General features: G+C 44.2%; 1 protein-coding gene across 2 annotated transcripts in view; it reads left to right on the top strand.

Annotated features, from left to right (window-relative positions):
* CREB3L2 (cAMP responsive element binding protein 3 like 2) overlaps window positions 1-21993 on the top strand; it is a 118758-nt gene that overhangs the window by 72155 nt on the left and 24610 nt on the right. For both annotated transcript variants that reach the window (XM_067747122.1, XM_067747123.1), the window contains exons 3-6: window positions 12806-12981; window positions 14599-14686; window positions 19210-19394; window positions 21749-21895. In XM_067747122.1, the coding sequence (XP_067603223.1) occupies window positions 12806-12981; window positions 14599-14686; window positions 19210-19394; window positions 21749-21895 (596 nt within the window). The remainder of the gene's footprint in view (window positions 1-12805; window positions 12982-14598; window positions 14687-19209; window positions 19395-21748; window positions 21896-21993) is intronic.

Raw genomic sequence — 21993 nt, 5'->3', positions numbered from 1 at the left:
CAGGTTACAGTTTCCTGGCTTCTAGAAGTTGTCTTGGGCAGGATCAAGCACAGTGCCAAGTAGAGGTAAGTATTTTACAGGTGCTTCGTGATTCATTTTAAAAATGTATTCCTTAGCTATTCACTGAGCACCTACTTTGTGCTTAATCTGCCTCCGACTATCCTAAGCACTGGGGGATAAAGACTGAGCACAATTTATAAAGATCTCTGCTTCATGGAGTTTATATTCTAGGATGTGAGGGGGGAATAGGAAATAAGAAAAAGTAAAGAAGTAAACTATATATATGTATTCGATGGTGATCAGTGATATACAGAAAAATAAATCAGAAAAAAAATAGGGAGATGTTGGAGGAGGGGGGAATTTCTTAATCCATTCAAGTTGCCATAACAAAATACCACAGACTGAGTGGCTTATAAACACCAGAAATATATTTCTCACAGTTCTGGAGGCCGGAAGTCTGAGATCAGGGTGTCAGCATGGTTGGGGGAGAACCTTCTCTGGTTGCAGACTTCTCATTGTGTGCTCACATGGTGGAAGGGGCTGGGGAGCTCTTTTATAAGGGCACTAATTTCATTACAGAGGGCTTCACCCTCATGACCTAATCACCTCCCCAAGGCCCCACCTCCTACTACCATCACTTGGGGCATTAGGATTTCAGCATATGAATTTGGGAGGACACAAACATTCAAACCATAGCAGTGGGGGAGTTGAGATTTTAAATAGGATAGACAGGGAAGGCCTTTCTTTGAAGGTAGTATTTGAGCAAAGATCAGCAGATGAGGGAAAGAACTAGGTGTATGTCTAAGAGGCTTCTAGGCAGAGGAAACGGCAAGTGCAGAGACCCTGTGTCAGGAGTGTGATAACAGTATAGCAATACCTATATTGTATTTAGTTATCATCTGTGGAGCTAGTCAGCCGTTCAGCAGCCTTGTTTCTAGACTATGCGGATTAGAGCTGGCCTAAACCATCTGGGCAACTTTCCCCTTCACTTCTGTGTTTGTTGAACACTTACTGTGTGTCAAGCACTGTCGTAGATACTTGTGAGACAACGATGGTAAAACTTACACCCAGACTCTAGGGAACATGCCTTGTACCCCAATACTTGATCAGACCGAATATGAGCAGTGTCCCAAGAGGAAAAGAAACTAGAAGTTCAGAAGACAGAGCGTACGCCCAGTGAAGATCACAGGAAGAATTGCATGAACAAGGCAGAATTTCGTTTGGGCCCTAAAGCGTTGAGTAGAGTTGAAACAGTGGTGATGGTTGGAGGGAAGCACATAGTGGGCCGAGGGCTAGGACATTGATTCTTCTAAACCAAGACCCCGACTAAAATGATTGCAAATAAGCAGGTTTCCAAAAGTTGAGGGTCCGTTTCTCTTCCCGATAACACTATTTCTTTGCTTTTTAATGCTAATCAGTATAAAGGCAGTGTAAAGGAACTCATAGATGCCACCTATGCTGATAGCTTAGTGTGGGGAGAAATGATCAGTCAGTATTTTCCAGGAAGCTTTCTTATCATTAGGCCAAAGCACACACTATTCAGTTCCCCCCATCTGGCCCCTCCTTCTGTTTAGAGGTGCTATACTGCTGTGCACAAAGAATGTGTCACTTGCTGTATCGTATCAATAAACAAAAGATGTTGTGGCCATCAAGCTATCAGCCAGACTGCACTCCGAGGGGATTCAGTATGGAAAAAAGCAGGATCTTGGCCCTAGATAGTTCTGGTGCACATCAAAGGAATGATTTCAATGAGCCCAGACTCTTGCATATTCCCACACAGAGAAAAATGCTAAATTCATTTCCTTGAGGTGTCCGGTTTTCTTTAATAAACAGTAATCTTTTGATGTTCCGACTACCTGGTTTTTGTTGCAGAAAGTCCTGTATATCCCGGCTTGTCCCTCACCTCTTCGGAGCAGTCCCTCAGAGTTATCGGAGAGGCTCTTTTCCAGGCTTAAGTCCTCAGAAAGTCCGCCGAATGAAACATAATTCTCAACTTTTAGGTTGTGCAACATTTTAAGTCAACACTGCAATAGGCCATGCTGGTAGTTTGCTGAGAATAGGTACAGTGGGTCAGATATATTTTGCAGAGAGTTTCTGATCCACAGTTCATCTTCGTTAAGTACCGGTTTCTCTCTGAGTAAAAGCTTTCTATGCCAGCTTTTGTTTTTTTCTAGCCACACAGCATGCAGGATCTTAGTTCCCCAACCAGGGATCGAACCCGTGCCCGCTGCAGTGGAAGCACAGAGTCTTAACCACTGGACCGCCAGGGAAGTCCCAGCAAAAGTACTTTTATAAGTAGGGGATAATGAACATGGATAGGAACCCTTTGGGATGTGTGACATCAAAGGTAGACAGCGTGCATGAACGGATGAGGAACTTGCCGGGGAAAGCTTTGTCGAGTTCCTGGCTTCAGCTGTTTTTCTGTGGATATACAAATGTTTGGGAACAGAATTATTTGAACCCCAATTTGCATCCGCCTTAAGGGAGTATTAATTCACAAAGGTCTCTCTGGAGTCAGTGCTTTCTTAAGCAGATTGCCTTCCTGATCGAGGAGGATGATAGTTCTTTAGGCAACGCATAAATAGGCAACTTTTAAAAATTGCTGTTTGCATTAAATTTAATCTTCATCTTTTGCATTGTTTAAACCGCTTAAGCAAAACTAGGAATTCTTGTTTCTAGTGATGGATAGTATTTCATTATATCTCAGAAAGCCAATGATTCCAATCTTCTTGTCCACTTTTACTGAGATTAAATGCCATTCTTCTGTAATTGCTTCCAAGCCTGAAATAAAGTGATAAGCTAAATAGCTCAAGCACAGACGCTCTCTCAGTTTATTGGATTTCTCTCTTTTTTTCCCTCCCTCTTACTCCCTTTTCTCCTCTCTCTTTCTCTTTCCCACCATCATCCTTCTTTCCTTCCCTTCTTCCTTCCTTTCTTGTTCTTTCTTTGCTCACTCTTTCTTTTCCCTCTTCCTCCCTCCTTGAACCCCAGGCCAACTATATTGGGCAAATGTAGGTGTTCTTATCCTGTTAGTGTATCATGTTCTTCAGATGGACTGTAGACCCCTAAAATTATATGCAAAATTTTGGACTGTCAACATTTGTCAGTTTTCCTGCTGAGAACATTTATAATTTTTTTAGATCCTCAAAAGAGTCTGTGACCAAAAGAAGTTTGAGAAACACTAGTCTAAGATTACACAGGAGTCATCTGTCTTCAGGGCTGAATTTGACTGTAGACTTTTCTGAAACACTTGAGTTAAAGGACTTCACATCGTTTGGCAACCACAGGAGCCAGTCCTAGGAATGTGGGCTCGACCTTCAGAACCACCAGAAAGACATCCTACATTCAGCTCGTTCATTTCTGCCCATGATTAAGGCTGCTAAGCAGGGTTTTCTGTTCTTTAAAAAAAAAAAAAAAAAAAGTAAAGAGGTTATAAAGAGATAAGCAGAAGCTTCCAAGTAGATTGAAGAATAAAAAGCTTATATGTGAATGACCAAGTCTTGCACCTCACCACCTGGAGGGTATCTTCATGAGTTACTCTATTTTGGTCATGTTCCTCTGTAATTAAATTGGGAGGCTAGGTATTCATTTGCTTTGTTAGTTAATTTCAGTCTTCTTCCTAAAGAAGAAACTTAGTAGTGCTGGATGAAGGCTGTTCAGAGAGAACTAGACATGGCCCCTATCCTCCAAGATGATATAAGAACCAAGTTGGAAATATATAGAATATCAACAGACTCAGCATAAAATATACTAATACAGAAGTGATCTACTGGCACCATGCACAAGTCAAGGTAACTTTATTTTGGGTGGAATAAAGGACTATAACTGTGGCTCTTCCAGGTCTAGAGAGGGTGGGACCAGCACATAAATGATAATCATCTTCCTTCAGGTTAGCCTGGTTGGACTTCTAGAGTGAGTAGGGCAAGTGATGGCTGGGTACATTGGCTTAGTGTGGATATCCTAAGTTTAAGGAGCTGTTTTCATAGGCGGGAATGAAAACAATAGTCTGTGAGCTAAACATGAACAGATGCTGCTGGTATGAGGTAGCCTGATGGAAGGCGGAGACTCAGCATTTGATGGGAAACAAGGCCTTAGGAAAGTGGGATGGTGTTCTTTTTGGAGTCTAGAAGAAGAAAATGGTGTCTCGTGTCTGATGATGCCAGAGCAGGGAAGGTGTGCATGGATATAGCAATGCAGGGAGAAACGGAAAGGCATGTACCATCCATGGCAAAGAAAAAATGGATTTTGAAAGGATTAGCTGAAACCCAGAGCAGGATTAGCATACCATCGGGTTTGCTGAAGAAAGGGTAGAGATGAGTCATGGGTGACTTAGGTTTCCTGTTTGCAGTGGGAAGACCTCTTGATGTTGAAATATTCCAAGGCCGTGGGACCTGGGAAAGAAAGTCACAGAGAGATGATAAATAGCTGTATCTTCATCACATTTGATTAGAGCTGTGGGTCTGAGCTGACAAGAGCATGGGTCTGAGCTGTCTTAGAGGGGTAGATTCTAGGGTAAAAAAAAGGCAGATGTGTCTGTCATCTCCCTACAGAGAGTAGCTGGGTCCCCTGACATGGATGCGCTACAGAAAGAACCTGATGTGCTTGGGGTTGACAAGCAGAGGAACAGCCTTCCTTTCCGAGTCTGAAGCCTGGGCTAGTGGTGAATGCTTTTTTGCTATTCATCATCCTTTTGAGATTACCTTTTATTTTCTTTTTCTAACAGGTTAAGAAAATAATGATGCTTTCCCCCCTTTTAGAAGTGAAATCATGACTTCTTCGTTTGCCTGGCCATTGCAATGCTAGAATGGTATAAGAAAGCAATATGTACAGCTATCTAGCGTTAAACTTACTCTATTCATGGGTAAGAGTCATTAATTTTCATGAAGGAAAAGAAATGTACACACAAGGGTTTTTTGCGTGTATATACTAAGTAAATCTTTTGAAATCGGTCATTTGCTCCACAGATATTTATTCAATGAATACTTTAAACACAGTATCCTATGGGAAGACCTGAGATGCCAAATGCAGAACACGGATGGAGTATAGCGATTCATCTCTGGAATCAATTTGCCTGAACTGGAATCTGGGCTCTGCCACTTACTAATGGTGTGATCCTGGGCAAGTGGCTCAACTCTTGTGTTTCTTTCCTGATCTTTTTTTTTTTTTTTTTTTTTTTGCGGTACGCGGGCCTCTCACCGTTGTGGCCTCTCCCGTTGCGGAGCACAGGCTCCGGACGCGCAGGCTCAGCAGCCACGGCTCACGGGCCCAGCCGCTCTGCGGCATGTGGGATCTTCCCGGACCGGGGCACGAACCCATGTCCCCTGCATCGGCAGGCGGACTCTCAACCACTGCGCCACCAGGGAAGCCCTTTCCTGATCTTTAAAATGGGAATAATAGTAATAATACTTAACCTTGTGCTGTTGTTGGGGGGAGTAAATGAGTTAGTATGTATTAAGCATTTATAACAGCGCCTGGCAATTAGTAAACACTAAATACATATTAGCTCTTGTTATTATTGCCCTATGTAAATTACCACATAATTAAATACATAGTTTATCAACTGGCCACAACATGAACACCAGAGTAAGGGAAAGAGGTTCTGTAAGCACAAGCACAGAAGGCATGGAGTGAGGGAGGTGTACAAGGGAAATCGCATCCATCACAGAAACCTGTGTAAGTACGTGAAGACATTTAGAACGGTGCCTGGCACACAGTGAGCTCTCAGAACATTTTAGCTCTTATTTGCTGGTGTTAAACTGGAATTCTTAACCTCAGGAACATTGGATTAGGAGTCCATATAAACGAAGGTGAGAAGTATAGAAAGAACCAATATTGTACCTTTTGTAGTGGCTAATTATGGGCTCAAAATAACATTAATTGAAGAATGCTCACTTTTGGCTAGAGATCCGTTTCATCATTGGTCTCTTGCGAAGCAGTATGCTAGAGGGGCCAGGAGCAGGGCTGTGGGTCTGGTTTGCCTGGGTGTGGATGCCAGGTTGGCCGTATACCAGCTGGGTAACGTAGGGTGAGGGAGTTAATCTCTTAGTGTCCTTGTCTATAAAATGAGGGTAATCATAATACATGCCTTCCAGGGTCACTCTTAGGATTAAATTAATTAATATATATCTAAAGCACTTGGAATAATGCTTAGCACGTAGTAAACGCTCACAGTTCAGTGTTTGCTATTTTTACTGTTTTCAACACTTCTTCATGCCACTCACCACTGGAGGTGATTTCAGGGTCCAGGCACTCAGGGAGGGGACTCTGGGTGGGCAGGCGCCTACCTTCTGTCTGAACACGCAGTGGGCTACAGCTTCATATGATTCTGACATATTCAACTGCATTCTTGCCCCTCTCCCAGCCTCCAGAACCCAGCCTTAGCATTTTCCTTTAAGAGATGTTTACGTCAAAAATCGGCCAAGATTTGCCAGCTCCTTTGAAATTTTTCAAAGGGCAAACACAGTTATCAAATGCTGAAGGATTTAGATGAGGCATACTTCTTTAATTTACAAAAATTTCCTTTTTACTTTAGACATATTATATAAATAGCTAATGGGTACATATATGTGTATATCATGTAAGTGGCATTTGTCCTATGTGATTTCTCTTTTTAAAAGTACACAGACACACCATATATAAATATGTATATGAGTGTATGTGTGTATATATATATAAAACACACACACATATATAAGACATATTTATAAAGATACTACCTACTCCCAATTTAGAGTTTAATCTCTTTTTTCCCCTTCCCAGGAATCAGTATCTATTCAGTGCCATTATTTACGCAGCACATATGGAAATGATTGAGGACCTGCATTTTGGTGTTGCCTCTATGTTGGTTTTGGTTTGTGGGGTTTTTAGCCGCTATCTTGGTAATCTCAGCATCTAGCCCCATTGCTCATAGCTGCTCCATTTCATCCTTGGATATGAAGGATTCATCGCCATGAGACAGTGGCTTGTTTTTATTTTCTTGCTGACAGCTAAGTGGTGATGCCAAGGAAATTTGCCAGTCGAGTTTGACCTTTGATAGGGAGCTGTTTATTTTATTTCATTTTTTATTTTTTTATAAAGTTATTTTATTTATTTACTTTTGGCTGTGTTGGGTCTTTGTTGCTGTGCACGGGCTTTCTCTAGTTGCAGTGAGCCGGGGCTACTCTTTGTTGCAGTGCACGGGCTTCTAGTTGCAGTGGCCTCTCCTGCTGCGGAGCACGGGCTCTATGTGCGCGGGCTTCAGTAGTTGTGACACGCAGGCTCAGCAGTTGTGGCTCGTGGGCTCTAGAGCGCAGGCTCAGTAGCTGTGGCGCATGGGCCTAGTTGTTCCATGGCATGTGGGATCCTCCCGGACCAGGGCTCCAACCCGTGTTCCCTGCATTGGCAGGTGGACTCTTAAGCACTGCGCCACCAGGGAAGCCCAGGGAGCTGTTTAAATAAAATCAGATGATACGCTGGTTGTGCTTCTTACTCCCCACCGTGCACTACTGACCTTATTGGGTGATGTTTTCCTTCTGAAATGAAACTTAAAAGACATATAGACACAATTTACAATAAAAAATTTTTTCACTCACTATCTGAGTATTAGTATTAGAAATTGGACAGTATATAGAGTGTATACTGAATCTTGTTTTTGCAGTTTTATCAATAACTCAACCATCTAAGTTCTAAGCCATGGTGCTCTTCTGATCTTTTGCCAATGAAATAAAACTACAAAAATAAGGTCACATAGAAAAATTGTAATACATATTCGGCTGGTTCCCTTTCCCTTTATCCTTTGTTAACCCCCTATCTCACAGGTTACATTTGTCATTTTGTTTTCTCCAATTTGATCCACTGAGGGACAGAGTATAAGTCAATACCTAGTAGTTCAGAATGAAAGCTTTTTTCTCTAATTTCAACCGCCACTGGAATGTTCTCACCAAACTTCTTACTGGCTAACTTTCTTCAACTGAAATCATTTATTTTATTATATAATTGGTAGATCAAGTCAGTCAATCTACAAATATTTATTGATGTGGTTCACAGTTGGTGGTTTAGAGGAATTATTATGGGAACAAGGTGTAACTATTTGTTGCCATAGGTTCTGATGTAATGGATTTAATTTCTTGTATACACATGCAGCTGTATTGTATCAGCCAGCTGTATTCCTGCATAACAAATCACCACTAAACTCATTAGCTTTGCCAACAATCATTTGTTATTAGAGTTCACATGTCTGTGCCTTGGCTGGAGGTTGGCTGATTTAGGCGTGGAGGGTCAGGGGCAGCTGGGTGATTTTGCTGATTTCAGCTAGATTCACTCACACGTCTAAGGCTGAGAGTTAGCTGATCTTGGCCAGGCTCATCTGGGAGCAACTCTGATTTATGTGTCTGTCCTCCTTCTGGGATCAGTAGATTGTCCTGGCACATCCTTCTCATAAGTGTGATGGCAAAGGTACAAGTGTGTAAGTTCAGTTGTACAAGTGCATTTCAAGACTTTACTTGTGTTGCAAAGCTAACATCCTCTTGGCCAAAGCCAGTCATGTGGCCAATCCCAGGGTAGGGATTAGTCCCCAGTAGGAGGGCACTGCAAAATTACATGGCAAAGGACAGGGATAGAGGGACAAACGAAGAACTGGAGCCAGTTATGCAATTTATAACATATATTAAGGTACTCATTGACTCTTCTTAAGTCAAGGGACTCTAAATGGGCCACTTGACCCACTAAGGCTTCTATGTAATAATTACCATCATAAAATACGAAGCAGAGCAGGCAGAAGCAGGCCATGTCCACATGTGATCATCCAGGGACAATATATTCCCAGTCTAGGAAATTTATAGAAATAGTATGAAACTAGAGAAAAAAAAAAAGTCACTCATGTTCTGAATTATTCTCCAGAGATATTTTTACTATTTTGACATATTTCCTTTCAGTCTCTTTTTCCTATCAGTTTCTTCATTAATAGTACATAAATTTATATTCAGGTTTTTTCCTTAATATTCTATCATAACTCTTTGCCTTGTTATTAAGAAGGGTTTAAACATGTAACATTACTGGCTGCATAACATTTCCATTGTATGGATGTACCCTAATTCATTCACTTTGCCCTTCCGTTTTACTCTTTTGGTTACTTTCAGTGTTTCGTGATTATAAATAATGCTGCAGTGAGCATATTTGTGCATACATCTTTTTTTTTTTTTTTTGTGGTACGTGGGCCTCTCACTGCTGTGACCTCTCCCGTTGTGGAGCACAGGCTCTGGACGCGCAGGCTCAGCGGCCATGGCTCACGGGCCCAGCCACTCCACAGCACGTGGGATCTTCCTGGACCGGGGCACAAACCCGTGTCCCCTGCATCAGCAGGCAGACTCTCAACCACTGCGCCACCAGGGAAGCCCTGTGCACACATCTTTTTTTTTTAAAAAATATTTATTTATTTTATTTTATTTTTGGCCACATTGGGTCTTAGTTGCAGCACACAGGCTCTTTGTTGTGGCACAGGGCTTCTCTCTAGTTCTGGCACGCAGGCTCCAGGGCACGTGGGCTCTGTAGTTGTGGTGCGCAGGTTCCTGAGTGTGTGGACTCTGTAGCTTGTGGCACACAGGCTCTCTAGTCGAGGCATGCAAGCTAAGTAGTTGTGGCGCGCTGGCTTAGTTGCCTCACGGCACGTGGGATCTTATTTCCCTGACCAGGAATCGAACCCACATCCCCTGCATTGTAAGGCAGATTCTTTACCACTGGACCACCAGGGAAGTCCCCGTGCACACATCTTTATCTACATGTTTAGTTGTTTCTTTAATGGATCGGGAGATCTGGGTTCTGCCACATATTTGCTGTGTGATTTAGACCTGCATGTTAGTTTCCTCATCTATAAAAACACGTATCTGAGGTTGATGGCCTTAAACCTCTTTCTAATTCAAAAAACATCTTTCAAGGTAGAGTAATAAATTGCTGTACTGAAATGGAAGCATGAAGGCAGCACCAGTGGTTTGTCCCCAAAAGGCTCAGGGGAGGAGAGGCAGCTTCCTTGGGGTTTTCTCTTGGACGAGTTCAGGGGAAGTTTTGTTTCATAGTTCACATGTCATTATTTGTCCTTCAGTCTCCATCTCTGATACAGCAAATATTATATAAAAAATTTTAAAATAGGGGTGTAGGACACTGAGCATTAAGAATATAAACTATCTTGGGCTTCCCTGGTGGCGCAGTGGTTGAGAGTCCGCCTGCCGATGCGGGGGACACGGGTTCATGCCCTGGTCCGGGAAGATCCCACATGCCGTGGAGCGGCTGGGCCCGTGAGCTGTGGCCGCTGAGCCTGCGCGTCCGGAGCCTGTGCTCCGCAACGGGAGAGGCCACAGCAGGGAGAGGCCCGCGTACCGCAAAAACAAACAAACAAAAAAAACCAAAAAAAGAATATAGACTATCTTGACCTATTTTATGAATGTGTGTACTTTGAGAATGGCTTAGCCAGATTGGAAGAACTAATTTCATTACCTGTCTCTATTTTGCTTGTAATTTTGTATTTGCTTTTTGTATTTATTTTTACCTATTGTGCCTTGTGAATTATGTTTCGTCACAGTAATTGTAACCACACAGCCATGGGATCTGGCCTTATCTCACCATTCCCTGGTAATTGCATGTGACCTTTTCCTCAGGGATGCCTCCTTAACTGTTAATTTTAATATATACTGAGACTATATTTCATCTTACTGTCTCTCTTCCAGTCTCTGCTAGGGGTAAATATTGCTCAGTGTGGACAGGCTGTAAGTGTTGACAAGGCAGAGGTATGAACACATCATTGCTGAGTGGAGAAAATGGGATCTGTGCTCTCTCTGTCTCTCCAGCCCCTCCCCACATCTGTCCTAAGCGTGTCTTCCTTACAGGTGGCAGAGACCTCATGCCTAAGCTCATTCTGGGAGTGGTGTTAGGTACTTCATTTGGTTCCTCATCCAATTGCTTCCCCAAGCTGAGCTAGGGGGCCCATCTGCCCAGCAGGGTTCTGCATCAAGTACAGTGTGGTCTCCATCCTCTGGCTGCTTTCAAAAGGACCTTTGTTACCTGCCCCTCCCGCTCGGCCAGGATGTGGCGCACACCCCGAGAATGATGGAAATCCTCCATCACCCCATAGCACTCAGCAGCCCCATAGAACCAGCTCTAAAAGCAAACACCTTCAACCAACCTAAGTCTTGCCTGTCTTTATTTGACCTCAGGAAGTAAATTGGGGCTGGAATAATTAATTGAGTCAATTAGAAATTGGATTTGGGGGAAAATTATTTTCCATGGTGCATGTGAATCTAAGCTTTCCCTGTGTTTGAAGGAAGTTGCTTATGAAATACAACCTTCCCTGGTGGCGCAGTGGTCGAGAGTCCGCCTGCCGATGCAGGGGACACGGGTTCGTGACCCGGTCCGGGAAGATCCCACACGCCGCGGAGCGGCTGGGCCCGTGAGCCATGGCCGCTGAGCCTGTGCGTCCGGAGCCTGTGCTCCACGACGGCAGAGACCACAACAGTGAGAGGCCCGTGTACTGAAAAAAAAAAGAAAAGAAAAGAAATACAACCTTAACAATTGCGAACTTTAGTTTTTCGCTTCTGTGCCCACTCTTCCACTGCCGTCTTGACAGTTCTGAATGATGTTCATGTACCTTTTCATAAGAAAAGTTGAGCCTAATTCTTGAGTGTAAAATAATTCATAATGTGAATGACTTTGCTCCCCTGGATAGTAATAGTTCACGAAGCACCTGGTGTGTGTGTGTGTGTGTGTGTTTAAACGTTTTTCATAAAGCAAGGGAGCATATCTTTGCTTTATTTTAGTCTCGCTTTAGTAAAACTGGTAACAGGTGAGGAATGCTGACTTTGGGAATCTCTGACTTGTTTTCTCTCGTTCTGCACCTGTTTGCAGCCTTCTTGCTGTTGTTCCCTTTCCTGCCCTCCTCCCTCCTTTCCCAGGGCTATGCTGAGGCACCTGCTCCGATGTAACTTGGTAAGAAATGCAGGTTACCATGCAGGCTCCCAGGAGAATGTCATTGAGTGATGGAGGTGCTTCTGTCTGTTCGGTGCTGTTGCTTTGCTGTGATCCCCAGGCCTGTGATTGTCACGAAAGCCAGAGGCAAGCCAAGACCAGCCTTGACAAGATGCCGCCCTTTCCTCCGGATGAGCATTTCATCCATTTCAGCAAGGGACAGATGTCTGTTACAAACTCTGAAGTTTCCTAGAAGGCTAAGTAAAATTCTGGAAGTCTAGGTCACGTGTAAGGCATAAGCGACGTTGCAGAGAAGCAGACTAGGACCAATGATGGGGAGTGAGAAGAAAAAGAAGAAAACAAATAACCATCCATTGGGGAGAAGGACAGAGACCTGTCTCCAGTCCTGTCTCCTGAGACCCTGGTTGTCAACCATTCGCTTCTTTCCTTCTTATTTTTAAATGCATTTCTTTCTTTCTTTCTTTCTTTCTTTCTGGATAATATATTAATTGGTTTGAAAACCAAAAAGTATAAAACGCTACACACTGAAATTCTCTCTCCTATCCTATTCCGCATCCACCTAGTCTCCTTCCTGCTCTGCCCGGAGAGCCTAGTTTCTTTCTTTCATATGTATCCTTCCAGAGTTGCTTCAGGCATCCTTACACTCAAGTGAATGCAAGTATAGATTCTCACTTTGCCATTCATTTCTTCATCCATTTATCTCCTCTCTCACATCCTCGTTTTATTTCCTTTTATTCTACCCACAATAATTCTGTGTTGGAGCTTCTTTTTGAGGAAAAGGTCAGTGCCATTTGTTTTACTTATACCTGATGCCCTGAACAGATTCACACATGTGCTTATCTTTTTCCCACAGATGAAGTGGAGAGTGAGAAATGGTACCTGTCTACAGACTTTCCATCAACAACCATCAAGACAGAGCCAATCACGGACGAGCCGCCCTCAGGACTAGTTCCGTCTGTCACTCTGACCATCACTGCCATCTCTACCCCTTTTGAAAAGGAGGAACCCCCTCTGGAAATGAACGCTGGGGTATACTCATTTTTCCTCCATATAAACAGATTGGATCAAAAGATACGGATCCTCATTCTCCAATAAGGCACTTAATCTTTTTGGAGCTAGTGGTTGTATATGTTTAAAGATATATAACTATATATGTATGTATGTATGTAAAAATGTATTTATGTGTATATCTAGGATATGTTGATTTGGTGTCAGCGTTGCTTATATCACTTCCTTTAAAGGCATTTCCAGAAAAATTGGTAGCAAGTCTCATTTCATTTTTTCTATGATTGCTATTACAAAATTTTAAAAATACATAGATATCCATGGGGAAAAAAGATTCTCCCTGGAACTGATTTTTAAGCCGGTGGAAAGGGAGTGGTTATGATGATGACGCGATCCATGGCTTTCTGTGCCGTGGCAATAGGGAATGCTAGTTCCTGTGTAGTGCTCAGTTACCCTGACTTAATTCAGGGATCTCCCACCTACCAATTCCTAATGTATTCCCCGTGGAAAACGTAAGAAATCTGGAATTTCTTCCTTGCTCAGTTCCACACCTACGGCAAGTAGGATTTAGTTTTACTCCACCTTCTCTTTGGGTATTTCAGTGTCTGGTGATGGACCAGAGTCATACTTGTACATCTTCTTCCAGATATTGGAATCCAGTCCTAACTTTCCTTAAGTTCAAAGTCACAGGTTATAAACAATGACTCTGCTGACGATCTTTAAGTCAGATCTCCTCTGAGCGAGGTATAGTGGTCCACCTGTTCAGGAAAAGGTAACACAGCAGTGGTGGGGCCACTAAGGCTTTGCTGAGTACTCACTCCTGTGCTCTTACCTTCCATCCGTGTGGAAGATGAGGGATTGTGGACAGAGCACCTCTGCACTGCCCTCTAGAATTCCCTTCTCAATAGCTACCTGAGTCTGTTAATCGGACTAGGCTTCTGGAGTCTGTATTAGTCTCCTTGCTCCATGAGATTTTAGTTCAGTTCATGTTCATGCATGTCACTAAGAAAGGACAGGGTCATGGCCTTGCTCCCCATGCACGGGCCAGATACCTTTCCTCCTTCCCGTACTCAGTGTTTCATGGTTAGTTGCTGTCAGTTGTCAGGAACCTGGAGAGAATGGATGCAGCTGGGTTCACACAGTTCCTGCCGCAGGACACACTGCTGGAGGCCATGACCCTTAAAAATGTACCAGACTATTTTGTGATAAAAGCCCTTATAGTCCATAAAAACAATAGAAAGAAAGCACTGGTAAGTGAGCCCTGGATTTTTTTTTTTTTTTTGGCTGCGCCGTGAGGCTCGTGGGATCTCAGTTCCCCGACCAGGGATTGAACCCAGGCCACAGCAGTGAAAGTGCTGAGTCCTAACCACTGGACCTCCAGGGAACTCCTGAGCCCTGGGTTCTTAATTTTAGAATTCTGAGGGTTCCATCACCTGTATTGCCAGGTTTGGCAGTGAGGGAAATGTTAAGGACTAAAACACCTCCCTGTCCAAGAAGCAGCCTGCACTCGGCCGGGCCTCGCCAGCCCCAGAGAAGCAGGGCTGCCCTGGGAGGAAGACACAGATGACAAATAACTCCCCAGGGTGTTTCTTCAGGTTTGTTATTGGTTTTTAAAAACTGTGTTTGAAATTCTTCCTTTAGGTTGATTCCTCGTGCCAGACAGTTATTCCTAAGATTAAGCTGGAGCCTCATGAAGTGGATCAGTTCCTAAACTTCTCTCCTAAGGAAGGTCTGTCCACTCTCTCCTTTGGGTTAACAGATGTGGGTGCACCGTCTAAAGAGATGGGGAATGTGCGAGACAGTGCTGGGCTTGATGGTACCAAAGGCAGAACTTGCTTTATGAAATAGCTCTGTTCTTGATGGTAAATACAAACTTTGAAACCTAAGTTTTTCCAGCTAAATCTTTAACTTTTACTCCTAGGCAGGGTGACTTTTCAGCATGTTCGTAGACTGCTGTGACTTGGGTACTGACAAGGGGACAAGGGAACCGCTGCCCTCAAGCCATCGTGTGGATAAAACCCAGCTCCCTATCCTGGAGTGATGATCAGTAGAGGCAAATAGGCACATATCCACAAAGGCACCTGGCCTACTTACAACAAACAATTCTAGTTTAAACCCTTTGTGAAGTGAATTCACGGTTTATCTGTCTGACCAATTCAATGTTTTTAAATGTTGATTTCAGATGACAGTTGTTGCAAGGAGCCTCCTTTGTTCCTGCATCCTATTGGGCTTCTTGCCATCCATTTAGAATTAAGTAGTGTCACACTTGGGGTTATCACACTTTCACTTTCTTCTTTCTCTGTGTCAGTCTTTTTCTTGTCCCGTGTGAAGCCCATAGTCAGGATTCCTGAACGTAGACCCCTAAGTCTCACGGAGTCTAGGAAGCTCTCTCGGCATTTTTTTATTCTTTTCTTTCTTTCTTTCTTTCTTTTTTTTTTTTTTTGGCTGCGTTGGGTCTTCGTTGCTGCGCGCAGGCTTCAGGAGTTGTGGCGAGCGGTGGCTACTCTTTGTTGCAGTGCGCGGGCTTCTCTTGCTGGGGAGCACGGGCTCTAGGCGCACGGGCTTCAGTAGTTGTGGCACTTGGGCTCAGTAGTTGTGGCGCACAGGCTTAGTTGCTCTGTGGCATGTGGGATCTTCCTGGACCAGGGCTTGAACCCGTGTCCCCTGCATTGGCAGGTGGATTCTTAACCACTGTGCCACCAGGGACGTCCCTCTCAGCCTTTTTAATTGAGTTACTTTGCACAGATCCTGCTCTTAATTCTGTGCCTTCAGACACGCCATCCCCTCCCTTTTTATTTATGCTTTTGGCACAAGGTTAGAAGGGTAGCTCATTGGTGTGGTCGACAAATAGGAAATTAGTATATGCACTTGTCATGGGAAGGGTATCCGTGCTACTGGGTAGATGTAACGTGCAGATGTTACCTAGTAGCAGTGCTCACGGAAACAAAGTCTACCTTCATTCCACCAGAAACATACTCAGGACTTGATCCGTGACAACTTAATCAAGGTGGGCATTTACCCTTTATCATCAGTAAAGAAAGGATTCTGTTTTTAAAATTAGAAATACTGACTAAAATCCATATTGAGACAGTATTTCTTTTCACTGAGTGATACACGTTTTAGTGCCTTTCAGCTTTATATACTGCTCCAAAGTAATTCCTTTCATTTTTGTGACACCGGTTACAACTATCACATGCATCTTGCTTTTTAAATCTATGTTGCAGTATGCTTCAGAAAATGTCACAGCTGTACCAGTGAATCCCCTAGTGGCTTTGGAATCTGGGATCACTGGAGGAGAAACATTTCAAGGGTAAAGTAAATGGCCGTCCTTCCTCATTATCCTAGATGTACAGAGAGGAGGAAATTAAATATCCTTGAATGCAACAGGGCTTCTAGGCAAAGTAGCCAGTTGTCCCCAGCCCTGTCAGTAAGTAATCCAAGAGCAACATTTCAAGTGATATTTAGAAATCTGATACCGAGGCACCTGTGGCCAGGGCAGTAGCTCTTAATAATTAAGTAAGAGGAGATTCGAGTTTGCTTCACTTTTCCTGCCATGCCATTTTCATTTTCTGTGGAGCACCTTCTGCTTGGAAAAAGGAGAACGGTATTAGAATAATTAGGGCTGTGCCTAGTGAAAGGGACAAGCGAGCTCTGGTATTCTTGGTTAGTTCTCTAGACTAACTGCTCAGCACGGCTGACAGCGGGAGCCCCTGTTAGGTTTGGCCACTCCTGGGTTTTGTTTTGTTTTGGTTTTGGTTTGCTTGTTTGTTTGTTTACCATGGTTAAAAGATAAGCATTGTTAAAAGATAAACTCTAAAAAATTAAAAATTTTAAGAGCTTATTTGAGCAAAAATTAATTACATTCTGCAGCGCCAAACCAGTTACAAGTTTCCACCGACAGGAGCTGGGGGGAGACTTTTATAAAGAAAAGGTGGAAGCAAAGTAAGGAAATTATTTTTTTTTTAACTAAATTTTTAATTTTATTTTTGGCTGCGTTGGGTCTTTGTTGCTGCGTGCAAGCTTTTCTCTAGTTACGGCAAGCGGGGGCTACTCTTCATTGCTGCGCAGGCTTCTCTCTCTGGTGGGTTCTCTTGTTGCGGAGCATGGGTTCTAGGCACACAGGCTTCAGTAGTTGTGGCACGTGGGCTCATTAGTTGTGGCTCACGGGCTGTAGAGCGCAGGCTCAGTAGTTGTGGCGCATGGGCTTAGTTGCTCCGCGGCATGTGGGATCTTCCCGGACCAGGGCTCGAACCCGTGTCCCCTGCATTGGCAGGCGGATTCTTAACCACTGCACCACCAGGAAAGCCCAAAGTAAGGAAATTATTGATTGGATATAACTTAAAGCCAAGTTGGTTGTTTGTGACCGGTTGTCCTGGGTTTCAGTCTGGTAACCTTGAAGCATTTAGAGGCTTAGATTTTGGTTTGCCTACGTAGGGCCACCAGAGCATTGGAGCCACCCCAGTCTGATGGCTTCCTTGCTTAATTCATCTGACACCACAGAGTGCCATAGGTCATCATGGCATTGGGAAAAACTTGGTTAACACGCTTGGGACTCCTTCCTAGGTGAGCACGTAAGTTTAAGGCGCATACCTACCCTCCTTAGCTGCCTGGAAGTGGTGGCAGAAGAGTTGGCAGTGGAGATGCATAGGATTGGTTTAGAATATTCTTTAGCTTTAAGAGTGCCCATGGACTCTAAAAAACCAGGGAGCTCTTGGGCGGAGAAGCATCTAGTGAAAAGCAGTATGTTAGAAAGAGAAAAGAGGGTTAGAGAAAGAGAGAACGAAAGTGTGCTGTGAATGGGAGTGGGCGCGGGGCGTGGCAGAGAGAGACACATCACCTGTGGTTACCTGGATATTCAGGTGTCTTAGTGGGCGAGAGAGCCGTCTGGTTGCAGCTTGTCACCTCCAAAGGCAGCTATGGGGGAATCCTTTCTCTTAGGTGAGTAGCTGTGTGTCAGAAAGTCTCTTCCCATTCACAATACATCAGGCTGGAGACCGAGGCCTTTCCATGGCCCCGAGCTGTTCTCTGGCCGTGGAAGGCCAGGTGTGTATGAGGCCTCCAGGCTCCTTGCCCAGTTCAGAGCCACTGCACTCAGGGCTCTGTTGTCCTGGGGGCTCCAGGAGGGATGTGGAGTGAAAGGTTTACCCAAGGTCATGTTCCTTGGCTCAGTAACGGCAGCTGGCTGTCAAGGTATTTCAGCACAATGTGAAGTTTTGCAGGTCAGAAAAAGAGTGAGACCCCAAAGCTCGTTTGTCAGGTTGAACTCCAGAGTGGATTCCTCCCTTGGGAACCCATCCCTCCTGCCCTGGAGATGCAAGATTGGCACCGGCTAAGGCTCAAAGGCCCCGACAGGGTGTGTGGGTGTCTCCCTGAGGAGAGGTGAAGGATGCTTAGATGCTGGAAGACTTTGTGGGAGACACCCCTCCCCCAATTTGTCTTCCAATTCCTACCTGTCTATCCACAGATGGATTGGGTATTATCTGAATCAAGAATGCCTGGCATCTGGCCTATGGGCCCTACCATGCACATTCCTCCAGAAACAAATGAGCTTTTCTCAAACACTCATGGGCTCCCTGCTTTTGCTATTGAAAAAAAGAAAAAGAAAAAAGATCCTAATACATTAACATGGTTTACAAGTCAAACTATGGAAACTATATGAAATGAACAGAGGGAAGGTTATGCCAGCACCGTCCCTACTTACTGTAATTTCCCCTGCCCCCATTACATCATAATTTTATTAGTTTCTTATATACCTTCCAGAGTTTCTTTACAAAGATACGAGCAAATAGGGGTCTGTATTCTCTCTCTCCTTTTTCATACAAAAGGAGGGCCACTTTATACACTGTTTTGCACCTTGATTTATTCCGCTCCTCTATAGGCTGAGACCAGCAGACAATAACGTCACATCTACTGAAACCCCCATTGACCAAAGTAAAACTGAAAAACCCAATCCAAAAATGTATCCCAAATAAAGCCTGAAAATCAAGCCAAGAGCACCTGCCACGAGGCCACATCAAGGACTGCGGACCTGGAACCCAATAATGCAAACTTTCAAATTTTTTGAAAGAAACACTCTTAAAATTTAACCTTAATAGTAATACATCTTGGAGGCCTTTCCATATCCACACACAGAGATTCCTCATTCTTTCGTTCGGCTGTCCTGAGTTCTGCTGGAGGGATGTTGAATGTTGAACTGCCCCAAGTCCTGCTCTGTTGCTCCCTGATGGATGCAATCCGTTCTTTTCCCCTCAGCCTCCGTGGACCACCTGCACTTACCGCCCACCCCTCCCAGCAGCCACAGCAGCGACTCAGAGGGCAGCCTGAGCCCCAGCCCGCGCCTGCACCCCTTTGGCCTGCCGCAGACCCACAGCCCCGCCAGGGCCCCAGCGCGGGCCCCCTCGGCACTTGCCAGCTCCCCACTCCTCACCGCACCGCACGTGAGTGTCCCCTGCATCCCTGCACCCCCATCCCCCATTCTGTCACTCGGACCTTCACCCAGCGTGGGTACCATTTGGAGACTGTAGGAAGTTTTAGGTCTAACTGCTGAAGCAGGGGGATGACAGTCTTAAAGAACATTTTCTAAGACCTGCCTGTGACCTCATCGTGCTAACACATTCTCTTCCTTTCCTGTGCACACTTCCAGTTTTTATTCACATGTTTCTTTTTTATAGCTACAAACATGAGGAATAAAAATGGGTTGTTCTTCTTCTCAAAATTGTATCACAAATATTTATCATCAATTTAGGTGGTCTTTATGACCTATGATAGGAAATAATTTATTTTTTAAATAAGCAATCTTTGATGAACTGAAAAATTGCTCTGAGAGTAAATGCATTGATGTCTAAAGCTCAAAAATATAATTTAAACCTTTTTGTCTGTGGTGCAACTCTTAACCCAGTGACTCAGGATAGAAATCATGAGTCAACATTCATCCCTCACATATATAATTTTTCCAAATAAAAATTAGGGGTAGGGCTTCCTTGGTGGCACGGTGGTTAAGAATCTGCCTGCCAATGCAGAGGACACGGGTTCGAGCCCTCGTCCAGGAAGATCCCTCATGCCGCGGAGCAACTAAGCCCGTGTGCCACAACTAATGAGCCTGTGCTCTAGAGCCCACGAGCCACAACTACTGAGCCTGTGTGCCACAACTACTGAAGCCCACACGCCTAGAGCCTGTGCTCTGCAACAAGAGAAGCCATCAAAATGAGAAGCCCGCACACCACAATGAAGAGTAGCCCCCACTCACCGCAACTAGAGAAAGCCTGCATGCAGCAAAGAAGACCCAACACAGCCAAAAATAAAATAAAATAAATAAATTAAAAAAAAATTAGGGTTAGATAATTAACTTCTCATTGTTCTGAACAGTCGATTGATTTCTATGAGGATTTAAAAATTAGTCAGCCTTACTGAATTTATAATATCACATAGAGAAAATTTGAATGAAATGAGTTATTTAAAAATTCTTAGAAGAATCATGTATTAATTAACATAATTTTGAAAATTTGAGTTGTCTATGTCAGAAACTCAGAAAGTTCTAGATCTGTGGCCACGTTCTTATATATCACTATTCCCGAGGGCCAGGGAATTAACTCTTTCCACTCCACCTTTGCCTTCTCTCCTCTAACCCTTCACTCCTTTGATTACTGAAATAGTGTCCATCCTATGGATTTGTGGGTCCTACCACAATTAGTCCATTCCACGTGGTCATGGAGGAAATCCTTCCCATATCATACCCTGGCTCAGCATCTGTGTTGTTTCCCTGTTATCTGTTGGCATCAAGCCCTCATACCTCTGCTGGGTACAAACACCCTCCTACGTGCCCAACCTGCCGCTGCTTCCAGAACTCCTCACCCCTCTACGCAGAGTGGCCTCTTCAGTTACTTTTTACAATACTGCCTTTGTGGTAATGCCCTCCTCTGTGTAAATCACCCCCTTTCTTTCAGGAAGCCCAATTCAAGCCTTATCTGCTACCCTAAGCCTTCCCTTATCACACAAACTCACATAAGCGTTCTCCTTCATATCTTTAACGTACCTTGAGTGAATGTTACAGTCTAGCATTTAATTGCTCTCATTCTTTCACGTGTTTCAATTTAGTCTCGGTCTCGATCATTAGCTACTTAAGAGACGGAGTTCGTTTTGATTCTTCTGTGCATCTGATGTGGAGCTAATATGCAGTAGGTACTCCATTTATTTGACTAATTATAAGCACATTGTCCTAATATGGGTGAAATGAGATGAGCTACAGTTCTCATCTCCACTATGATGGACAGTCTGGGACTGTGCTGACCAGTGACTTTCATGGAACATGCCTGCAGGTGTGTCCCTAGGAGCCCTGGCCCCTTAGCTGGAAGTAGAGGTCAAGAAGCAACTCCTAGTGTTTAGAGAACATCTTGCAAAATGGCATCTTTAGGAGAACAACAAAACTTTCCGCAAACAGAGTTCCAAGTGAATCCTTCATCACTCCGAGGACAGGAAATCTCTAGGGATGTGGGAAATGAATTGTATCCTTTAATTTTGTTGTTTTAGCCAGCAGGGTACTTTCTGGGAAATAATGGGTGGAGGTTTCTTTACCCGTTCCCTTATAATCCTTGGGTTGTAACACTCACACGAGTGTCTTCTGCAATTTTGCTTCCATTTCAAAGTGCCCATTTCTCACCAAAAGAGATGGGCCTCCTTTTCCCTTAGCCATTGGCAAGACATCCTAACAGACCCTCCTCACCCCTCAGGAGGTGTTTCTCCGGCACGCCCGGCTTTTCCTCTTTGACCCTTTTCTGCTCCTTGGTCTGCACAGAAGCTGCAGGGATCAGGCCCCCTGGTCCTGACGGAGGAAGAGAAGAGGACCCTGATCGCCGAGGGCTATCCCATCCCCACCAAGTTGCCCCTGACAAAGTCAGAGGAGAAGGCCCTGAAGAAAATCCGGAGGAAAATCAAGAACAAGGTGAGCCCTTCAAATGCAGGTGCTTCTGTGAGCAGAGACAGCGAGCAAACCCGGCCAGCATGCCCACCCTCCCTTCCCGGTGGCCAACACTGGCCCAT

Source organism: Pseudorca crassidens, chromosome 8 (assembly GCF_039906515.1).
Source record: "Pseudorca crassidens isolate mPseCra1 chromosome 8, mPseCra1.hap1, whole genome shotgun sequence".
NCBI lineage: Eukaryota > Metazoa > Chordata > Mammalia > Artiodactyla > Delphinidae > Pseudorca > Pseudorca crassidens.
This window is presented reverse-complemented; position numbering and strand designations above follow the sequence as displayed.